This window comes from Dipodomys merriami, unplaced genomic scaffold (assembly GCF_024711535.1).
Source record: "Dipodomys merriami isolate MVZ:Mamm:240054 unplaced genomic scaffold, mDipMer1.0.p SCAF_11, whole genome shotgun sequence".
Lineage (NCBI taxonomy): Eukaryota > Metazoa > Chordata > Mammalia > Rodentia > Heteromyidae > Dipodomys > Dipodomys merriami.
The window spans coordinates 42812474-42835586 of record NW_027202382.1 but is presented as its reverse complement, the minus strand read 5'-3'; the positions used below and the strand labels follow the sequence as shown (position 1 = coordinate 42835586).

Here is a 23113-nt window from a genome sequence, read left to right as displayed (position 1 = left end):
TGGGTGCTGGGAGGGGAGGACGGTTGCCTAGAAGTGGGTCGGATGTGGTAGCCCAGGCTCAGGCCAGGGCCTGGCCTTTGCTGAGCTTGAGAGTGGGAAAGCAGCGCATACGGTCCACGGGCATGCTGGGAGGGGAAGCTAGTGTTCATTTAGAGGAGATACAATGGCTGAACCTGGATTCAGCCAGGCCTGCCCCTCTTCCTTCACCCAGAAATCAGGAGACTAAAGTATGGAGCCCTGGGGTCTAGTGCTTTAGGTTCAGGGTGTGCCAACGTGACCTTTGTAGTCACCTCAAGCCTGGTATTTAGTTTGATCTTTCTGTCACCAACTTGAAACTTTTTTTTTTCAAAGAGGTATAATATCATTTCACACTGGGGCTTCATGAGGGACATTATGTCTTTTTTTCTGACTTCTCAGGAGAGCCCAGAGACCTGGCCTCTGGGCCCCAGAATTGCTGCTGTACCCTGCCTTGGCCTAGCCAGTTCCAGGTAGCCGGGAAGGGTATATGAGTAGGAGGAGGGAGGAAAACCTCTGGGTGGGGGAGTAGGCTGGCAGCCAAACCACAGCCGTTGGTCAGGCAGTGACCCGTGTCTCTTAAGTAGGGGTTGGGCAGACAAGAATTGGGTGACAGCTGAAATGGATGCCAGAGAGTGAAGCGTGACCTAATTCTGACTCCACTCATAGCCAGGCTGAGGGACCCTGGCAGATAAATGCTATCTCTGTGCCTCAGTTTCTTCATCTGTGAAAGTATTAAAATAATCCTCACCTCACAAGCGTTCAAAGCCATTGGGCTCCCCCTGGGGCTTGTCAGCTTGGCATTGGAAATGTGGGAGCCACTATTTAAACACCATGAGGCATATGTCAGTGGCTCACACTTGTGATCCTAGCCACCCAGGAGGTTGAGGTCCAAGGATCAAGGTTCAAGGCCAGCCAGGGCAGAAAAATTCATGAGATTCATATCTCCAGTTAACCAGCAAAAAGCCAAAGTGGAGCTGTGGCTCAAGTGGTAGAGTGACAACCTTGAGTGAAAAAGCTAACTAGCATCCAGGCCCTGAGTTCAAGCTCCAGTACCTGCACAAAAACAAAACAGGATTCTACCGAGTCTTGTAGGGGAGGGTAGCACCAGCCTTCTACATTAGTTGTCTCCCTGCTTAGGGTCTTGTTCTGGGTGTTCAAGGCCCAAGGTTCTGTGAGTCCTAAAGGGATTAGAACTCAGACCCCTCCCCCCTTCTTCCTCCTTGTTCGCAGGAAGCCAGAGTTCAGCCCTTGGGCCCAGAACAGAGGCTTCTCTGTCCTAGCCCTGCCCCCGGGTGGAATGTTTACTTCTGGGTTGGCCCCAAACCTGTCTGTTTCTGATGAGGTGACTAGAAGGAGAGTTTCACTAGTCCCTTCTTCCTAGAAAGTGTGGATGTCCCCAGCTGTGCCCTCCGGCCTGCCTGCAGGAGGCCATCCCACCATGAGGCCAAGGACCTCTCTCCTTGGCCTCTCCTGGCCCCATAGCTGCTGGAAGGTGAGTGTGGGGGGTGTGTCAGGAGATACCCCACATCTCTGTGGAGAAGAGGTGCACCTAGGTGTGGAGCTCTTCTTTAGGTCTCTGTTTTCCTGTACATTTCATGGTTCCACTGATGATCTGCCCAACCTCTATCTGAGCCTGGATGGGAAGCCAGGTGAGGATCACAGCCCCAAAGTGTCCGAGGACCAGGTCTGGTGCTCACTCTCCAGCATCCTGGGTTTGGGGCCACCTGTGTCCCAGGCTTTGTCTGAGAGGACAAAGGTACTTTGTGCTTCTAGATAAGCGTGGTGTTCCGGGCCAGCCCAGGTCTTCACCTCCTGGCCACTGTCTTCTCCCACTGGCTTTTCTGCCAGAGCTGAAAGGAAGGCTTGGATTCCAGCGGACCTGTGTGCAGGGCTCTGGGGAGTCTGGCAAGCCCTGTTCCGTCTAGGTCTTGGTCTTAATCATGGTTTTCTTTTCTTTTTGTGCTTGTACTGGAGCTTGGACCCAGGGCCTGGGCTTTGTCCCTTAGCTCTTTTCTCTCTCTCTCTCTCTCTCTCTCTCTCTCTCTCTCTCTCTCTCTCTCTCTCTCTCTCTCTCTCTCTCTCTCTCTCTCTCTCCTCTCTCTCTCTCTCTCTCTCTCTCCTCTCTCTCTCCTCTCTCCTCTCTCTCTCTCTCTCTCTCTCTCTCTCTCTCTCTCTCTCTCTCTCTCTCTCTCTTTCTTGCCAGTCCAGGGGCTTGAACTCTGTGTATATGGTACTATGGATTGAACCCAGTGCTTTGTGTATGCTAGGCAAGCACTCTACCACTAAGCCACATTCCCAACCCACTTCTGGTTGTTTTGTTTTGTTTATTTGTTTGTTTAATTGGAGATAAGAGTCTAGACTTCCTTGTCTGGGCTGGCTTTGAGGCTCCATCCTTAGATCACAGCCTTCTGAGTAGTGAGGATTACAGGTGCCTGGCTTGGTTTTAGGTGTTTAAGATTTTCCAGGCTGGCTTGGAGCCTTAGGCTGAGCGGAGCTTCAGGTCTAAGTCTGGCACCTTCTCACTTTCCAGCTGGTGGGCCTGAGTGCAGAAGAGCTGGAGGCAAAAGACCACCGCTGGGGAACCTTACCACGTGGCCTGAGCAGGTCACTGTGCTTCCCGCCTGACTGCCTTTCCTTCCTAGTTTTCTGTTCTGCCTCTGGCCCCACCTGGGTGGGATCAGGTAGGCTTCCAAAGGGAAGACACGTATTCATCCATGTTCCACCCCCTCTGGCTGGTGCTTTTACACTCTGGGGGCTAGACCCTCCCCCCAAAAAGAAAAAATCCTCCTACATAATTGTCTACCACTTGAAAATCTCCACTTACAGCTTTTAGCTGGTTATTTGGTGATAAGAATCTCATGGGCTGGCTTTGAACTTTGGCGTCTGTCTGTACTTGTCTTGGGGGGTGGGCAGTACTGGAGCTTGAATTCTGCTTCAAGCTGGCTAATCTTTGCTTACAATTGGTGCCCTACTATTGAGCCACACCTTCAGGCCAGCTTCGTTTAGCAGTTAAAAAAAGTAACAAATTTACTAATTTGGTAAATTAACAGCAAAGTGCTAATAATTTACTGAATGAGTACCCTACAAAGAATGTAGAAGCTTATAAAGCTAAAAGTGAGAGTGACTTCACTCCTGTTGCTCACTCACATCCATCCTGGAATTCCTGCCGTTGTCAGGGGTGGATTCTGTCCACACTTTTTCAGTAGCTTTACAAACACTGTATGAATTGTATTGTTTTTGTGCATGTACTGTCCTGGGGTTTGAACTTAGGGCTTGGGGGCTTTACCACTTGAGCCACAGCTCCATTTTGGCTTTTTTGGTGGTTAATTGGAGATAAGAGTCGCATAGACTTTCCTGCCCAGGCTGGCTTTGAACCTTGATCCTCAAATCTCAGCCTCCTGAGTAGCTAGGATTATAGGATTGAGTCACTGATGCCCAGAAACTGTAATTAAAAATCTTGTGTGACCATTTTCTTAATTTTTGAAAAAATATAGTTGGGCCAAAAGAAAAAAAAAATGTCCCAAAGAGCATTCCAGAACTACTATTAATGTGTCATGTGGTGATGTGTGTGTGTGTGTGTGTGTGTGTGTGTGTGTGTGTGTGTGTGTGTATACATGTGCTGTTGTGCCGTGTGCATATGTGCTAGCACACTAGGATTTGAATTCAGCTTCAGGCTCCTGCTTAGCTTTTTCACTAAAGGCTGATGCTCTACCACTTGAGCCATATCTCCACTGCTAGCATTTTAGTAGCTAACTGGAGATAAGAATTTCACAAACTTTCCTGTCCAAGCTGGCTTGGAACTGTGATCCTCAGATCTCAGTCTCTTCAGTAACTAGGATTACCTGTGCCTGGCTATGAGGTGGGGTCTCACTGTGTTGCCCAATCTGACCTTGGACTAGGTACTTCTGCCTCAGCCTCCTGAGTGCTGAGATTAGTGTGCCAATATGCCCGTAACACATTAATTCCCCTCTCCCCCCCCTCCAACACTTTAATCTTAATGCAAGTACATCTCATTTTCATTTGCTTTATATTTTTCTCTTTTTTGTGTGGTTTACCTGAGTATACATAATGTCATATTTGTAACATAACGCATAAGAATATTATGAACATCTTGAATTCAAGTCCCTCTTACAGACTAGACTATTACTACCATGTGTACACCTTTTCATATCCTTCCTTGGGGACAGAACTGTGTTGTTGTTTTTTTGTTTTTTTTTTTTGTCGATTGTGGGGCTTGAACTCTGGGCCTGGGTGCTGTCCCTGAGCTCTTCAGCTCAAGGTGAGCACTCTACCATTTGAGCCACAGCACCACTTCCAGTTTTCTGGTTGTTAATTGGAGATGAGTGTCATGGACTTTCCTGCCCGGGCTGGCTTTGAACTGTGATCCTCAGATCTCAGCCTTCTGAGTAACTAGGATTACAGGAATGAGCCACAGAGGTACCGGACTACAATTGTGTTCTTGACTTTTTTTTTTTTCTTTTTGTCTGTTGTGGAGCTTGAACTCTGGGCCTGGGCGCTGTCCCTCAGCTCTTCAGCTCAAGGCTAGTGCTCTGCCACTTGAGCCACACCGCCACTTCTGGCTTTATCTGTTTATGTGGTGCTGAGGAATCGAACCCAAGGTCTCATGCATGTGAGGCAAGCGCTCTACCACTGAGCACCTTCCCAGCCCTCGTTTTTGTTTTATAAACTGTTACCATGCCTGTAATCCTAGCTACTCAGGTGGCTGAGATCTGAGGATCATGGTTCAAAGCCAGCCTGGGCCGGAAAACCCGTGAGACTCTTATCTCCAATAAACCACCAGAAAACCAGAAGTGGTACTGTGGCTTAAGTGGTAGAGCGCTCGCCTTGAGCTGAAGAGCTCCAGGGACAGCACCCAGGCCCAGAGTTCAATCCCCATGACTGAAAACAAAAACCCCACAAAAAACCTGTCATCACTGGAATAGGTAAAGCTATCTTCAGGCCCTGCTGTAAGAGCTGAGCTACTGTTGCTTTGTGCTTAAATAATGCTGTATCATATCACTCATCTTCCAACATTTATCTTTTGCATGTCTCTACAAGTCATCCATATGACTGAAGCTCATCCATTTCCTCTGCTATGTAATAGCTCTTTAGTGCAAATGTGTAGTACAAAAGTAGTCCGCTCTCCTATTGATGGGTAATTTGGCTGGTTTACTTGTGCTATCTCAAGCAGTGCTGCTGTGGACTTGGGTGTGGGCATCTGCGAGGATTTCCCCAGGGTATACGTTCCCAGGAGTAGAATGGAAAATTTTACCACTTTGTTTTCCAAGAAATGGTTCTTTAAACTTTGCTCTCTTTACTTCTTAAGTATCCCATAAGTGGCCTGGACATCCTTTTCTGGAAGAGCCCATTGACCTAAAGCATTTCAATTTAATAGGCTACTTAGAAGTAGATGGGTTACATTTACCCAACCAGTCCCCCAACAATGGTTACTTTGTGTGTGTGTGTGTGTGTGTGTGTGTGTGTGTGTGTGTGTGTGTGTGGTGTGTGTGTGTATGTGTGTGTACTGAGACTTGAATTCTGGGCATTATCACTTAGCTTTTTCTGCTTAAGGTTGGTGCTTTACCACTTGAGTCACAGCTCTACTTCCAGTATTCTGCTGGTTATTGGAGATACAAGTCTCATGGACCTTTCTGCCTGGCTGGATTTGAACTGTGATCCTCAGATTTCAGCTTCCTGAGTAGCTAGCATTACAAATGTTAGCCACTGGTGCCTGGTTTTAACAAGGACTACTTAAGTTATTTTTCACTGTTACATAAAATAATGCGATTAATGCTTAGGGTGTGTGTGTGTGTATGTGTTGGTACTAGAGTTTAAACTCAGAGCTTTGACCTCCCTCGTGGCTCCCCCACATGGAGTTGGTGCTCTACCACTTGAGCCACAGCACCACTTCTTGCACTTTGCTGATTAATTGACATAAGGATCTTACAAACTTCTGCCCACACTGGCTTTGAACTGCAATCCTCAGACCTCAGCGGCCTGCGGAGCTAGGATTACAGGTGTGAGCCACTGGCAACCCTCAAAAAGAAAAAAAAGATATTTTTAAATCCTCATTCTCTCCAGTTCCCAGAGGCAAACAAGAAGTAAGGCAGGTAGTAAGGCTGCAAATCTGAGTGCTCTGGTCTTGAATGCGTAAGTGAGCTTTAAATTGGCCCCGGGGTGACTTTCCGTTCCCAGGCTCTGGGAAGAATGGCTCTCCGTTGGGATGTCCGGAGAGAAATTATCAGCGTCCCAGCCCAGAGCACTCTGGGACTCAGTTTCCCCATCCAGGGACCTGATGCTTGTAAGGAGAGTGAGAAGTGGGCCAGACTCACCCTACAAGGGCTCGGAAAGGCTGTTGTTAGTGTCACAGTCACAGCGAGCTGTGCAGACGGGGTGACTGACGCGCCCTCGGGGCCGCAGGACGGGGCTCGCCCGCCCTTCCGCGCCTCTCCCTCGGGCGCGCCTCTCCGGGGCGGGGCCACCGCCGGAGGCTCCGCCCACCTCCCGGCCTGGCCCGGCGGCGCGCGGCGCTAGGACCCCGCGGGCCGGGGCTGCAGCGGGGCCTGGGCGGCCGGCCGGAGCGGCGCAGACCCCGGCTCTCGGCTCCCGGCGCCATGTGAGGGGGGTCGGGGGCCGCGGGGGGCCCGGCGCTCCCCAGCGGAGGTGAGCGGGGAACGCGGGGGGCTGAGCGGAGGGCGCCGGGGGGGGCTCTGCCTGCACAGAGGAAATCGGGGGCCGCCGGGGAGGGCATGGACGCGGGGTCCCCCCTGCACTCCCTCCCTCTGGGTAGCCGCACCCCGGGACCCCGGGTCTCGCGCGGCCTCCCGCCGCCCACTCTCCGGGCTCGCCGCCGCCCGCTTCGCTCGCGGGCGGGGTGGGGTTAAGGTTCCCGGAGCCTGGGGCGCGGAGGGGGCAGTGGGGGGCCCATCTCCCCGGAGGGGGCGTCGTGGGGCGTCCCGCCCTCCGCCCCGGGGCCCAGGCCCCCCTCTTTCTGCCTCCCCCCGCCGGGCCGGTGCTCGGCGCGCGCCCCGCACCCACGGGCTTCTTTCCGGGGGACCCCGTCGGGTTCTGTCCTGTGAAGCAGGCACCCCGAGCAGGCTCCTTTCTGAGCCTCAGTTTCCCCATCTGTGAAATGGAGAGTGGGAGCTCAGCGGGGCGATGCCAGGGCCGGGCCTCGAGGCACGAGTCCTGGCGGGGAGGCGGGCGAGGTGGGGGTGCTTCACGGGCAGCCTCGTCATGGAGACACGGGCCTTGAACAGTGAAAAGGGAAAAACCCCTAAAACCCAAGACTTAAGAGCTGCTGACATGATGGGGCACTTCCACGCCCAGTGCGCCCGTTGCTGGGTCGACTTGAATTGTCCCAGTAACCTCGCCTTCCCCTGTTCTTGTTATCCCATTCCACAGATGAGGAAACTGAGGCTCAGAGAGGTCACATGGCTTGCTCGAAGCCCCCCAGCCAGTAAGTGGTGGACCCGACAGTTGGCACTGGCGCCTGACCTGACTTGCTGTCACTTTACCATGGCCTTCTCAGAGCAGGACTGTGACGGGGCTGACCAGGGGGACCTGGTCCTGGCTGAGGGCACTGCTCAGGCAAAGGTGGGAAAGTGGGGGCGTGGGCTGGGACCTGGAGCTTGCCAGGTGCCCGGAGCGCAGGGGCAAGCACAGGAAGGGGGGGTTCAGGAGAAGGAAGGTCTGGTCCTGGGCCAGGGCCTTGGATGGCCAAGGCCGCAGGGCTGAGGGGACAAGCGCTCCCCCTTTCTGATATGCCTCAGTTTCCCCATCCATGGGAGTTGGGGGGGGCAGGGTCTTCTTGGGCTGGACGGGGGTGGGGCACTAGGGAGGGGCGGGGCCAGGGACTGGCCAATCAGAAGCAGGGTGTGTGGAGCTGGGCCTGAGTTTCTGGGGCTATTCCTGGCGTGGGAGTAAACAGCTAAACAGCTGCTAGGTCAGGGGGCGGAGATAGTGGCCGGAGGGAGAGGCCTCTGCAGGAGGGGACAGAGCTGGGGAGCCCTCTCCGCCAGGCAGGCCCTTTTCTGGTGGAGGTGGACTGGAGGCAAGTTCGCATGCCAGGTTTACAGGTGGGGAAATTCCAGCGTGCAGAAGGGCTCAGGCCCTGGGGAGGAGAGAAGGGAGGGCCCGGGAGCGAGGAGCCTGATTTCCCCAGGCCCTGGCTGGGGCTGGAAGGAAAGCTGTCCAGGATTGAGACCAGAGCCTTGAACCGATGGGGAGTGTCCACGCTGGTAGTGTCTGCCGAGCTAGGACTAGACCTCTGTGACTGCCCTGGACCCCTGGATCGCACTTGCCAATGTCTGAATTCTCTGATGGATATGTACCTCCTGCTGTCCCTGCAGCTGTGGAGGCCCAGGGGGAGAACCTGTGTGAACTGTGCCTCCAGGAGCTCCCAGGCTGGAGGAGGACCCAGGAAGTTGCTGGTCTTCCCTAGGCTTGAAGAATGAGTGGGAGTCAGGAGGGTATTGGAGAGAGAGTCTCAGAAAGGCGGACCTCAGACCCAAGGGAACCAGCAGAGGAGTTTGGAGGCCTACAAGGGATGTTGGAGGTTAGAGCAGGATGCGAACAAGGCTTCTGCCATTAGTGTTCAGAAAGTAGATGCGGAACCACACAGCGTTCCACCTTCACCAGCCCAGACTGATTCCCTCCCTTTCTGCCCCTCAGTATCTCTCTCTGTAAATTGGCTACCACCCTGAGCCTTAAAGTTCTGGGCGTGTGGGAGAGATGTCTGGGTTGAGAGGGCGAGGCCTCTGACCGGCTGGACCCAGCAGAGGGTGCCCAGGCCATAATCCTTTCTGGTGGCTTGCAGGTGTGACCCCACATCCCTGCCCCCCGGGCCACCTGCAGGACGCTGGCCCCTACCCCTCAGCAGACGCCGGAGAGAGATGAGTAGCAACAAAGTAAGTCCCCTTCCTTCCTTATCCCAGTCCGAGTCTCTCACTTTCCACTGTGAAATGGGCTCCTTTGGACCTGCGTCCAACGCGACCCCCATGACTCTCTAACCTGCCAAAGGGAGCTGCTGGCCTGGGAGGCATTCCAGTTCCAGTCCTGCTGTGGCCACTGATCTGCTGAGTGGCTTTGGGAAGCTCCTGCCTCTCCCCTGTTGTTCTACATCTATCAGTCAGGTAAAGGTGACTAGGAGATGGAGCGCTGGAGGTGGGATGGAGCACTGGAAGTGAGCAGGGGGCTGGGGGAAGGGCAGAGTTCAGAAGATGATGCAGTGTGAACATCACGGATGATATCAAGATTCTCCAGCATTTATTTATTCATGCTTTCCTGAGCACCTACTGTGTGCCAGACCTCCACCACTTTTTCCATGATAGCCTTTGGCAGAGGCTGACATCTGGAGGTGGGGGGTGGTTGTGGTAGCCTAGTGTTCACAGTACTCTGGATGTCAGTGTTTACTGGATATTGGAGTAATAAAGGATTGAAACTAAGAAATATAAATGTCACAGACAGGGTGGTGATTTGACTTAGGATTTTTGTGTGTGTGGGCTTGGACTCAGGGCCTGGGCGCTGCCCTTCAGCTCTTCAGCTCAAGGCTAGTGCTCTACCTCTTAAGCCACAGCAGCACTTCTGGCTTTTTCTGCTTTTGTGGTGCTGAGGAATTGAACCCAGGGCTTCATGCATGCAAGGCAAGCACTCTTCCACTGAGCCACTTTCCCAGCCCTGTCATTTCTGATTCTTAATGGACATGCAATCAGTAAGGACTACACTTTGAACTTTGATCTTTTCTGTGGCTAGTAATGTGCAGTGTGACACTCTTGTGATACTTGGCAAGGCACTGACTCACCACTTCCAGAAAGCCCTGTGCTTATGAGAGGGACTCATCAGCACTCGCAGTTAGAAGGCTACATGTACTACTGAATGTATTTTCTCATTTCGTATATTTTCAATTTCTGAGGCATTTATCAGGATGTAAACTTAAAGAGTTCCTCCACCCAAGGGCTAAGAGCCAGGCCCTGATGGAGCCAACTCTGGGAAGGAAAGCTGTTTGCCTGTGGGCATTGCGGGCAGCTGAGTGCTCTGGAAGAGTGGGACTTGGGAGAAGCAGGATCACAGAAGGAACCTGAGGCACTGGGGTGCCCACCTAGGCTGCTCAGAGCTGCTAATCTGGGCACTGGGGAAGAAGCCTTTATCTGAGAAGCTGTGGGCACTGTGGGAGTCTTCCTCGTAAGCCCACCAGCACCCAGACCCAAATGCAGCATCCCCAGCATCCTCTACTGCCAAGGGAAAATATGCAGAGGACTTACATCCATTTCCACAGAGCAGGCAAATAGAAGGGCTTGGACAAATAGCTGTTCCCTTATATACATGGGGGACTAGCTCTAGAATCTCCTGAGGATACAAAATCCAGGGATGCTCAAGTCCCTTAGAAAAAATAGCTTAGAATGTGCATATTACCTACATAGATTCTCCAGTGGACTTTAAATCCTCTCTAGATTGCTTATAATATTGAATACAATGTATATGCTATATGAATTGTTATACTGTATTATTTAGGGAGTAATGACAAGAAAAGTCTGTGCATGTTCAGTAAAGATACAGTCATCAGAGGTGTGTGTGCGCGCTGAGGCTTGAACGCAAAGCCTTACTTCCTTGCTCAGCCTTTTCACTCGTAGGCATTTGAGCCATACCTCCAGGTATGGCCTTTTGTAGCTTAGACATAAGAGTTTCTCGGCTTTGTTTGCCCCTGCTGGCTTCAAACTGCAATTCTCCTCCCCAGTAGTCAGGATTATAGGCATGAGTCACTGGGGCCCTGCTAACTACATTTTTGATTCCTGGTTGGTTAAATCTCTGGATTGGGAGCTTCGGGTACTGGAAAACTGACTATATAAGGATAACTTATGGAGAATGGTTTGGAGAAGACCCAAGCCCTCTCATTTGGTACCCTCACCTGTCTCTTAAGCATCCTTTTACCTGCATTTGGAGGGAATCCTGTCCCTACACCCAATTCACTGGAGCCAACCCACCCCAAACACCTGTGCTGCAGACCTGGGACCTGGGTACAAAGCTGACCCTGTCCCAGTCCTCAGGGACCCAGTCTGAGGGGGTAGCAGATTGTCAGTGCTCTGCTAAAGGTAATCACAGGTTGCTGGAGGAGTTGGTGGCCTGACTGCTCTGGTGTGAAAAGCCAGAGGGAGCCAGGCATGGTGGGTGAGATGCCAAGCCCGCTGGGTGCCTGGGCCCTCAACAGCCTCTTTCCTCTCCAGGAGCAGCGGTCAGCAGTGTTCGTGATCCTCTTTGCCCTCATCACCATCCTCATCCTCTACAGCTCCAACAGTGCCAATGAGGTCTTCCATTACGGCTCTCTGCGGGGCCGCACACGTCGGCCTGTCAACCTCAAGAAGTGGAGCATCACCCATGGTTACATCCCCCTTCTTGGCAACAAGGTAGAACAGCCAGAGATCCCTGAGAGCCGCCTGGTGCTCGTGGCTCCTCCCCACTACCCATCAGTGGTGCTGTCTCCTCTCCTCCTCTACCTCTTCCCTCCTAAAGGATGGGGAGCCCTGGGGCCAAGGCCCCTGTCTCTGTTCCTTTAGCACCTTGCATTTCTCTCTCCTTTTCTCTCTCTCTCTCTCCCCCCCCCCCCTTCTTCTACATCTTTCTTGTGCTGGCACTAGGTGTTGAACTCATGATCTGGACACTATCCCTTAGCCTTTTTCATTCAAGGCTGGCACTCTACCACACATCCACTTGCAGCTCTTTTTTTTTTTTTTTGCTTTTTCTCTCTCAGTCCTGGGGCTTGCACTCAGACCCTGATCACTGTCTCTGAGCTGCTGCTGCTGCTTCTCCTTCTTCCTTCTTGTTCTTCTCCTTCTCCTTCTTCTTTTTGTCCGTAGTGGGACCTGAACCCTGGTTCTGGGCACTGTCCCTCAGCTCTTCAGCTGAAGGCTAGCGCTCTACCACTTGAGCCACAGCATCATTTCTGGCTTTTTCTGCTTATGTGGTGCTGAGGAATTGAACACAGGGCTTCATTCATGCAAGGCAAGCACTCTACCACTGAGCTACCTTCCCACCCCTCTTCTTCTTCTTCTTTTTTTTTTTTTGGTTGGGCCTGGGTACTGTCAGCTCTTCAGCTCAAGGCTAGTGCTTTCCCACTTAAGCCACAGGGGCACTTCCGGTTTTCTGATGGTCAATTGGAGATAAGAGTCTCACAGACTTTCCTGCCTGGGCTGACTTTGAACTGTGATCCTCAGATCTCAGCCACCTGAATAGATAGGATTACAGGTGTGAGCCACCAATGCCCGGCTTCCCTAAGCTTCTTTTGCTCAAGGTTAGTATGCTACCAGTTGAGCCACAGCACCACTTCTGGCTTTTTCTGGGATTAATTGGAGATAAGAGTCTCACTGACTTTCCTGCCCTAGCTGACTTTGAGCCATGATCCTAAGATCTCAGCCTCCTGAGCCATTAGGATTACAGGTGTGAACCACTGGCCCCCAGCTCTCCCTGAGCTTTTTTTGCTCAAGACTAGTGCTCTAGGGGCTGGGAAGGTGGCTCAGTGGTAGAGCGCTTGCCTTGCATGCCTGAGGCCCTGGGTTCGATTCCTCAGCACCACATAAGCAAACAGAAAAAAGCCAGAAGTGGCGCCGTGGCACATGTGGTAGAGCGCTAGCCTTGAGCTGAAGAGCTGAGGGACAGCGCACAGGCCCAGAGTTCAGGCCCCATGACCGGACCCAAAAAAAAAAAAAAAGACTAGTGCTCTATCACTTGAGCAGTTCCACTTCCACAGCTCCACTTTTGGTTTTTTGGTGGAGAGAAGAGTCTCACAGACTTTCCTGCTCCAGCTTTGAACCATGATTCTCAGGTCTCAGCCTCCTGAGCAATTAGGATTACAGGGGTGAGCCACGGGTATCTGGACACTTTTTGCTTTTTTGGTGGTTAATTGGAGACAATAGTCTCACAGATTTTGCTGCTGGGACTGCCTTTGAACCATGATCCTCAGACCTCAGCCTTCTCAGTAGCTAGATTACAGGCGTAGCCACCGGCACCTTATTCACCTCTTCCTTCTTGAAGGAAAGGATAAGCCATAAGAGTCAAGGCTCCAGCCTCTTTGACTTTAGCCCCTTGCACGCTGTGTGACCTTGAATAAGTTCCCTGCCTTTCAGTAGTCCCTGATGTCTGTTAGTGTGTATGTGTGTGTGCGTGCGTGCGTGTGTGCGTGCACGTGTGCATGCATACCTGCACCTGCCAGTGCTGGGATTTGAGCTCAGGGCCTGGCCAATGTCCCCCTTTTTTTTTTTTTTGCTCAAGGCTGATGTTCTGCTTGAGATACAGCTCTCTTTCTGGCTTTTTCCTGGTTAATTGAAGATAAAAGTCTCAAGGTTATTCTGCCTGGGCTGGTTTTGAACCTCAGTTCTCAGATCTCAGCCTCCTGAGTAGATAGAATTACAGGTGCATGCCACAAGTGCTCAACTTGGGCCTCAACTCTCTCCAAGGTTTTATTTGTTTTATTTATTTATTTTAGTTTTGCTGAGTCTGAAACTGGTACTTGAACTTGCTGTCTGATGCTTGCTTTCACTCACTGGCTGGCATGCTACAAGGTTTTCTTTTCAGTGCTATTATTCTACCACCTGCCAAGTCATGGTTGCTTTAGAAGTATGTCTCTGGTTTTTATGGGGTCTCTCTGGAGTCTGCCAAGACTTGAGAGCAGGATACTGGGATCCTGGACAACACAAAAGCAGAAGTAATATTGGCTGCTTTTTAAAAAAAAAGTGTCGGGCTCTGTGATCATTAGCAACTCTCAGGCACATCCTGTGAGCTCAGTATTATTGTCATACTTGAAGAACTGGGGTAACGAAGGTTCAGAGAGGTAAAATCACTTGTCCAAGGGCACACAGCACGTGAGGGAGAGCCAAAGTATTTTGCCAACTCCTGCTGGCTCCTTATTGATCTAGTATTAGGATTTAACACTGTCTCCTCTGTTTTCCTGACTTGAGTAGCTGTTGTATTTCTGAAGTTCTCCCTGTAGTAGCTGTCTCTTCTCCTTCACTGAATTTTCTCTAGGGCTTTTGCCTTGGACACATCTGCACTAGGAAGAGGCCCATTAACAGGTGTTTAGAGATAGACTGGCATCTAATTGAGACTTTCTGTATCCTGAGAACCCAAAGAATAGGAAAAGGAGAGAGGAGAAAGTGGGGACTAGAGTGTGGGTGTGGTGGAGAGGAAGGAGATGAGCCTGGTTTGTAGCGGCTTCCAACCTGATGGGAGCTCCTGAGAGCCAGGAAAGCTTGTGTTGGGCCTCTGTGCACAGAACAGGATGTGCTCTCAGGAAGGCTTGTTGGTGGAGGTGGGGAGCCGCCCAGGAGAGGCATTCTCAGCTGATGCTCAAGCTGGAAATCTGTGTCATGCCATCATGGGTTCAAATCCAGGTCCTGCACTCCAGTGGAGAATGCCCAGTTCTCTGGATTGTCAGCTTGGCCTAATTCAGCCCCTTTTGGTTTCTAAGGTACCACCTAAATTTCCACATTGGTCTGTATTTTTTTTTCTTTTTCTTTTTTTTTTGGTCCGGTAGTGGGGCCTGAACTCTGGGCCTGGGCGCTGTCCCTCAGCTCTTCAGCTCAAGGCTAGCGCTCTACCACTTGAGCCACAGCGCCACTTCTGGCCTTTTTTTTTTCTGCTTATGTGGTGCTAAGGAATCGAACCCAGGGCCTCATGCATGCAAGGCAAGCGCTCTACCACTGAGCCACCTTCCCAGCTCTGGTCTGTATTTTCTATTTTTCCTTCCTGGAATATTCTCCACCTTTCAGGACTCTATCCAGAGGGGCCTCCTGAATGACCATTTTATTTTATTTTATTTATTTATTTAATTTTTTTGTTGGTCGTGGGGCTTGAACTCTGGGCCTGGGCACTGTCCCTCAGCTCTTCAGCTCAAGGCGAGCACTCTACCACTTGAGCTACAGCGCCACTTCCGGTTTTCTGGTGGTTTTATTGGAGATAGGAGTCTCACGGTCTCTCCTGCCCAGGCTGGCTTTGAACCGCGATCCTCAGATCTCAGCCTCCTGAGTAGCTAGGATTACAGGCGTGAGCCACCAGCGCCCGGCTGAATGACCATTTTAAAGGAGCCTTTGTCCTGGTCCCTCCTGATCACCTGTGCCTGCGCTGCCTTTTTCCTAGCTTGTATTACATTATTATACTCACTGCCTGTCTGGCTCTGTCTGTCTGTCTGTCTCTCTCTCTCTCTCTCTCTCTCTTTGGTGCTGGTACTGGGGCTTGAACTCAGGACCTTGTATCCTCTTCTAGCTTTTTTTGCTCTTAAGGCTAGTGTGCTTCCACTTTCCACTTCCTTCTTTTTGCTGGTTAATTGGAGATAAATCTCAAGATTTGTCTGCCTTGGGCTGGCTTCAGATCTCAGCCTCCTGAGTAGCTAGGATTGCAGGTGTGAGCTGCCAGCTCCTGGCTCTTGAGCAAGTTGTTTTTGCTCAGTACTCTGTGCCTAGTACTTGGCCATTAGGCAAGCTGGTTATAAATATTTGTTGAATGTTGAATGGTTTGTTCCTGACTATGGAAGTGTAGATATATAGAGTTCAAGTCTACAAGACTGATGGTGATACTGTTGATTTTCTTTTTTCTTTTTCTTCCTTCTTTCTTTCCTTCCTTCCTTCCTTCCTTCTTTCCTTCCTTCCTTCCTTCCTTCCTTCTTTCCTTCCTTCCTTCTCTTTCTTCCTTCCTTCCCTCCCTCCCTCCCTCCCTCCCTTCCTTCCTTCCTTCCTTTCTTTCTTCCTTTCTTTCTTTTCTTTCTTTCTTTCTTTCTTTCTTTCTTTCTTTCTTTCTTTCTTTCTTTCTTTCTTTCTTTCTTTCTCTCTTTCTCTCTTTTCTTTCTCTCTTTCTTTTCTTTTTTCCAGTCTTGGGGCTTGAACTCAGGGCCTGGGCACTATCTTTAAGCCTCTTTGTGCTCAAGGCTAGCGCTCTACCACTTGAGCCACAGCACCATTTCTCGCTTTTTTTGATTAGTTTATTGAAGATAAGATTCTCACGAGGACTTTTCTGCCTGGGCTGTCTTCAAACCCTGATCCTTCGATCTCAGCCTCCTGAGTAGCTAGGATTACAGGCGTGAGCCACCAGCACCTGGCTAATACTGTTGATTTTCTTTGCTCTACAGACGCTGCCTTCCCGGTGCCACCAGTGTGTGATTGTCACCAGCTCCAGCCACCTTCTGGGCACCAAACTGGGCCCAGAGATCGAGCGGGCTGAGTGCACCATCCGCATGAATGATGCACCCACCACAGGCTACTCGGCTGACGTAGGCAACAAAACCACCTTCCGAGTGGTGGCTCATTCCAGTGTGTTCCGGGTGCTGCGCAGGCCCCAGGAGTTTGTCAATCGGACCCCTGAAACGGTCTTCATCTTTTGGGGTCCCCCAAGCAAGATGCAGAAGCCCCAAGGCAGTCTTGTGCGTGTCATCCAGCGGGCAGGCCTGGCATTCCCCAACATGGAGGCCTACGCCGTCTCTCCCAACCGCATGCAACAGTTTGACGACCTCTTCCGGGGTGAGACGGGCAAGGACAGGTACCAGCATCATGCCTGCCCCTCCCTCTCAGACCCTGCCTATGGCCTGTTGCTTCCAGCATGCACTGCTCTGGGGATGTAATCATTTCTTGTCACATTCTAGTCAGTTTTTCTAAGAAAGTTCTCTTTATGTCTAGCTGTTAACAGAGTCATCTCCCATGTCCTATGCATGGCTTTATCTTCCCTAGACTTTCTCCCAGCATGCATCATCTGAGGGAACAAGGGCTCCTAGCATGCTCTGCTCTAAGGTTACACAGTGTCACCTAGCTAGCGACTTTCTAGGAAGGCTTTCTATAGCATTGCACCATATGTAAAATCTTGACTCTTCCCAGCATGCCTTGCTTTAAGCACACAGTTACTCCCAGCATGCTGTGTTCTAAAGGTCCATCATCCCAGTATGCCCTTTTTCTCTGACTAATCTCCCTTGAAAACTTAGATTAGCATGCTCCAATGTAAATTCAGTGTGAGCCCATATGTAATTTAAAATTCATTGTAGCCACATTTTAAAAGTTCTTTTAAAAATTGTTCACTTTGCCAGGCGCCAGTGGCTCACGCCTGTAATCCTAACTACTCAGGAGGCTGAGATCTGAGGATTGAAGTCCATGAGGCTCTTATCTCCAATTAACCACCAGAAAACCAGAATTGGTGCTGTGGCTCAAGAGGTAGCGGGGTAGCCTTAAGCTGAAGAGCTCAGGGACAATGTCCAGGCCCAGAGTTCAAGCCCCACAACTGACCAAAAAAAAAGAAGTGTACTTTACTATATTTCATTTGATGTCATATGTTCACCATATAAATGTTTTACATATTTTATTAGATTTTGGAGCTATTATATATGATACTGTTTTTATTTTATCTTTTTTTTTGTCAGTTATGGGGCTTGAACTCTGGGCCTGGGCGCTGTCCCTCAGCTCTTCAGCTCAAGGTGAGCGCTCTACCAATTGAGCCACACTGCTACTTCCAGTTTTCTGGTGGTTAATTGGAGATAAGTTTCACGGATTTTCCTGCCTGGGCTGGCTTTGAACTGTAATCCTTAGATCTCAGCCTCCTGAGTAACTAGGATTACAGGCGTGAGCCACCAGCACTGGCTTGTTTTTATTTTTATTTTTCACATTATTTTTTTTATTGTGAAAATACTGTACCAGAGGGGTTACAATTAGATGGGCAAGATAATGAGTACATTTCTTATCAAGCATTGTAGCTTCCTCCTTTGTTTCCCCTTCCCATCCCTTCCCAGCCTCCCCCGCCCCTGTTTTTATTTTTTAAATAGTGGAAATTTTTTGGTAGGATGAGGTTTGAACCTAGGGTCTTATACTTGTAAGGCAAGTACTCTACCACTTTAGCCATGCTAAAGTTTTTGTTGACCTTGTAACTGCCTAGCTCACTGATAGTTTTTTAAGATATTTTTTGGAAAGTTTTTAATAATCACGTTGAATGCAAATAAGGACAATTTTATTTCTTCTTTCTGAACTATGCCTCTGGTTTCTTTTTTCTTGCCCTATTTCAATGGTGAGGATTTTCAGTACAATGTCAATTGTGTTAGAAGTGGTAAGTGTGGACTTCCTGCATTGGTCTTAATGTCACAGGGAAAGCATTCTGTTTCATTATTGAAAATGATGTTATCTGCAGGGTTTTGGTGGCTGCCCTTCATCAGGAAGTTTCTCAGGAAGTTCTAGTTTGCTGAGATTTTTTTCCCACTTTAACCATGCCCTAATATATGGATTTTTATGAAGTTGATTTCATCTGAATTGTTACATTTATATACACAGGTTGTTTGAAATTTCCTTTTCACTTTATCATTTCCTTCTTTCTCTTTTCCTTTTCCTTCCTTCCTTCCTTCCTTCCTTCCTTCCTTCCTTCCTTCCTTCCTTCCTTTTTCTTTCTTTTTCTCCTCTTTCTCTTTCTTTCTCTTTCTCTTTCTCTCTTTCTTTCTTTTGTGCTGGTCCTAGTGCTTAAACTCAGGGCCTGGATGCTATCCCTGAGCTTTTTTGCTCATGGCTAGAATATTTGAATCACAGCTCCGCTTTTGCCTTTTTTGAAGTTAGTTGGAGATATGAATCTCACAGACTTTACTGCTCAGGCTGACCTTGAACCACTGTCTTCAGAGCTCAGCCTCCTGAGTAGTTAGGATTACAGACGTGAGCTGCCAGTGCCTAGCATTCCCCTTTTTTTCTTCCTTTATTTTGTAGTGCTGGAACTGGTGCTTGAACTCAGGGCCTCCTGCTTTCATATTTTTTTTTTCCACATAAAATTGGCATTGTACTACTTGAGCCTCAGCTCTACTTCCAACTTTTTTTTTTTTTTATATATATATATTTTTTTTTATCCAGTCGTGGGGCCTGAACTCTGGGCCTGGGCACTGTCCCTCAGCTCTTCAGCTCAAGGCTAGTGCTCTACCACTTGAGCCACAGCGCCACTTCCGGCTTTTTTCTTTTTGCTTATGTGGTGCTAAGGAATCGAACCCAGGGCCTCGAGCATGCAAGGCAAGCGCTCTACCACTGAGCCACCTTCCCAGCCTTTTTTTTTTTTTTTTTGGTTGGTCGTGGGGCTTGAACTCTGGGCCTAAGCGCTGTCCCTCAGCTCTTTAGCTTAAAGCTAGCACTCTACCATTTGAGCTATAGCGCCACTTCCAGTTTTCTAGTGGTTTATTGGAAATAAGAGTCTCATGGACTTTTCTGCCTGGGCTGACTTTGAACCACAATCCTCAGATCTCAGCCTCCCGAGTAGCTAGGATTACAGGCGTGAGCCACCAGCGCCCAGCTTACTTCCAACTTTTTGTAGGTTAATGGGATATGAGTCTCTATAATTTGTCTATGCAGGCTGGCTCTGAACCTGTATTCTTGAATCTTAGACTCTTGAGTAGCTAGGATTACAAGTGTTGAGCTACCTGTCCCTGGAAGAGTTTTTGGGTTTTTTTTTCCCTTCGCGCGTGCGCGTGCGCACGTGTGTGTGTGTGTGTGTGTGTGTGTGTGTGTGTGTGTGTGTGTGTGTGTGTGTGTGTACATGCGCACGCGCACGTGCTGCTACTGGCTCTTAAACTCAAAGGGACACTGTCCCTTTTTTTTTCACTCAAGGCTAGAGCTCTACCACTTGAGTCACAGTTTCACTTCTTTTTGCTGGTTCATTGGAGATAAGAGTCTCTTTGATTTATTTTCCCAGCTGTCTTTAAATCTTGAGCTCAGATCTCAGCCTCCTGAGTAGCAAGGATTACAGGCATAAGCCACTGGTACCTGGCTTGGAGTTTTCTTATGATCCCTTAAATATCTATAGGTGTTTTCATTCTTTATTCCTGATACTGGTAATTTCTCTCTCTTTTGCCAGTTTTGCTGACAACATTCCACTATATAAATGTAAAATATTTTCAGAGACACATAAAATCAACATAAAACATCAATGACATATTCTTTTTTTTTTTTTTTTTTATCTTTTTTTTGGGTCCGGTCGTGGGGCCTGAACTCTGGGCCTGGGTGCTGTCCCTCAGCTCTTCAGCTCAAGGCTAGCGCTCTACCACTTGAGCCATAGTGCCACTTCCAGCTTTTTTCTTTTTTCTTATGTGGTGCTGAGGAATCGAACCCAGGGCCTCAGGCATGCAAGGCAAGCACTCTACCACTGAGCCAACTTCCCAGCCCATCAATGACATATTCTACATTGTTTTTCTCACACTTCCCAAGAAGTCCAGGGTGTAATTGACACACGTGTCAAGTGCTCCGGCCATCCATGACTGGTGGCATCTGTAGTGAGGCAGGTTCTTGGCTGCTGGCCTACGCCTTGGTTTGTACTATCCTCCCTCCAGCGCAGCCTTCTCTAATCAATCCTCCCTTTAGGAGTTTGATTCTATCTCTGGCATAGCGCTTCTTGCATGCTGTGGTCACAGCCACTCCCAGCCTGCCCAGCTGTGACCCAGACCTTATTCAAGCATGCCCCGCTTCTCCTCTTCCCCTCAAAGGAGCATTCTCCCTGTGCCTCCTCTTTCTGGAAAGCATCCTGCCAGCATGCATACTCCCACAGTGCAAATAGACGGAGGTAACAATGGGTGGGGGGGAGGGGGAGGCAGGGTCCTGAAGGGTGGCTAGGAAATTTCTGGGAAACTGGGTGGCTTGGCTATTTTTCCATGCCTGTTCCTCCCCGTGCTGCCTGCATCTCCCTTCATCATGACCCCTTCTGCCCCCAGGGAAAAGTCCCATTCGTGGTTGAGCACAGGCTGGTTTACCTTGGCGATTGCGGTGGAGTTGTGTGATCATGTGCACGTCTATGGCATGGTCCCCCCTGACTACTGCAGGTGAGCCCTCTGGGGAAAGTGCCCCCAGTTGCTGGTTATAGAATGAATCGGAGGAATCAAGGGCATCTTGGCTAGAGTGTATTCAAGGGTCTCTCTAATGGGGTGTCCATGCTGCTCTTCAGAGATGTGGACTCTGAGCTGCCTTAAGGGCCTGTATCCCGAGCTCAGCCTCTTTGTATATTAATAGTTGTTATTTTAGCTGGACACTGATGGTTCATGCCTGTAATCCTAGCTATTCATGAGACTGACCTGTGAGGATTGCAGTTCAAAGCCAGCCCAAGCAGGTTGAGACTCATCTTCAATAAAACTACCAAAAAAAAAAAAAAACTGGAAGTGGAGCTGTGGCTCAAGTGGTAGAGCACTAGCCTTGGTCAAAAGAAGTTTAGGGACAGTGCCTAGGACCTGAGTGCATGCCCTAAGACCAGCACAAAAAATAAGCCCCAGGATCAGCACACACACAAAAAGATTTTTTGTTTTTTATATCCCAGCACTGGGGTGTGAACTTGAGGATTTGCCCCTTTTGCTTGGCTTTATTTTTTTCCACTCAAGTCTGGCAGTCTACCACTTGAGCCATACCTCAACTTCTAGCTTTTTGCTGATTATTTAAAGATAAGAGTCTCACAGACATTTCTTCTCAGGGTTGGCTTCAAACTATGATCTTTGGATCTTAGCCTCCTGAGTAGCTAGGTTTACAGGTGTGAACCACTGGCACCAGCCAATTTTTTTAAACTTAAACAACAGCAAAAAGTTTAGTCATGAACCTATTCCACTCTGCCCATTTTCCAGGTGGAAAAACTGAGGCTCAGGGAGGGGCAGGGATATCCCCCTCTGAGACCCTGTGGTGGGTGAGGGGCTGGAAGGGCCAGGACCCCACTGGTGCTCACCTTGCCCTGATACCCCATCTGCTCTGCCCCAGCCAGCGGCCCCGCCTGCAGCGCATACCCTACCACTACTATGAGCCCAAGGGGCCAGATGAGTGTGTCACCTACATCCAGAATGAGCACAGCCGCAAGGGCAACCACCACCGCTTCATCACTGAGAAGAGGGTCTTCTCATCTTGGGCGCAACTGTATGGCATCACCTTCTCCCACCCTTCCTGGACCTAGGCTGTCTTGCCTGAGGGACACTGGAGAAGCTGTTCTGGACCCAGTTCAGAACGTGGCAACTTCTGACCAATCAAGGCTAGAGTACCTCTCAGCCAATCAGGGCCTGGAGGGGTGTGTCCTCCAGCCAATCCTCCAACCTGGGAGATATCTCTTGGCCAATCAGGGAATTGGGATTCTTTGTGGTTAATCAGGGGTGTCAGGTCGTCTTTCTTGTCCAGTCAGGGTCTGAGACTAGTCAATCAGGGTATAGGGGTCTTTCTGAGTCAATCTGAGGCTAAGGATATTTCCTTTCCCATGAGGCCTTGGTTCAGAGCCCCAGGAATGGAGCCCAGATCACTCCTTACTTAGCTGGTGTCCTATCCCAAGGAGCTGGGAACTTGGTGTTACCCCCTCAATTCCAGTCATCAAAGAGATGAGAGGGGTGAGTGGATAGGAACTGTCTGGACCAGGCCAGAGAATTTGTGGAAGTTGTGGCAGACCCAAGAAGTAGAAGCCAGTGGCTTCTCCCTAAGTGACCTTGGACAAGCCCCTCCCCAGGCTCACAGCAGGTTCATATGTGAAGTCTGAGACTTTCTTCCCCCTCCACTGACTACCCTGTCCTAAGACTGTACCCAGCTACCACTCTTCACTAAGAAGCTCAGCTACATCGGGAGGCTAGAAGGCCCTTCCTCATTTTCTTCAGGAAGACTTGAGGGCATTTTTTTTCCCCACCAACTCCCCAAGGCTGGAAGACAGACAAGAATGGGAAAAACCTTAGTATGTTTTGTTAGCCTCAGTTCAGCTGCCATTAACTTGCCTCTTAAAGGGCCAGGACTTCTTTTCTGCAGGCAGGGTCTCCTGCAGAAAGTCTCTGCAGCCTTTGGAGCGGGGGAAAAAAGAGGGTTCCGGCCATACTGGGGTGCCAGGAAGTCTTTGTTTGGAGATGCCGAGGGCTTAGGAGTTATCTCCCCCAACCTGGGCCTGGGTGGAGGCTGTTGAGTGGGAGGGATGGAGGTGGAGGCCACCAGCCTGGACTCAACGCACAGGCAGGCTGTGAGGGCGGTGCCAGCCCTCGACTTGGTTTTGTAATGGTTTGTACAGGAATAAACACACCCAATGAAGCTCCAGCCTTGTGTTCCGTGTGTTGGATGAAGCTTATCTCTCTCCATCTCAGATTGGGGAAGGTAGGGCTCCGAAGGACCAGGCATGCATCTCT

At 49.9% G+C, this 23113-nt stretch overlaps 1 protein-coding gene across 7 annotated transcripts; it reads left to right on the top strand.

Moving 5' to 3' along the window:
* Window positions 1–7: 7 nt before the first annotated feature.
* St6galnac6 (ST6 N-acetylgalactosaminide alpha-2,6-sialyltransferase 6) lies at window positions 8–23024 on the top strand. 7 transcript variants are annotated; one of them, XM_070014285.1, is made up of 7 exons: window positions 6550–6681; window positions 7423–7477; window positions 8837–8927; window positions 11241–11420; window positions 16130–16536; window positions 20705–20812; window positions 21733–23024. In XM_070014285.1, exons 2-7 carry the CDS (start codon window positions 7452–7454, stop codon window positions 22103–22105), a joined length of 1185 nt encoding a protein of 394 aa, XP_069870386.1. In that variant the 5' UTR covers window positions 6550–6681; window positions 7423–7451; the 3' UTR covers window positions 22106–23024. The 7 variants fall into 7 exon arrangements, with proteins under 7 accessions (XP_069870395.1, XP_069870386.1, XP_069870399.1 ...); XM_070014298.1 differs by having other exon boundaries at window positions 7423–7614; XM_070014321.1 differs by having other exon boundaries at window positions 21729–22016.
* Window positions 23025–23113: the final 89 nt, after the last annotated feature.

Coding starts and splice junctions, on each gene's coding strand:
- St6galnac6 (XM_070014285.1), top strand. CDS start 7,452: ATGGCTTGCTCGAAGCCCCCCAGCCA. Junction 7,478..8,836: donor TGCTCGAAGCCCCCCAGCCA/GTAAGTGGTGGA, acceptor GGTGGCTTGCAG/GTGTGACCCCACATCCCTGC. Junction 16,537..20,704: donor GGTGAGACGGGCAAGGACAG/GTACCAGCATCA, acceptor TTCTGCCCCCAG/GGAAAAGTCCCATTCGTGGT.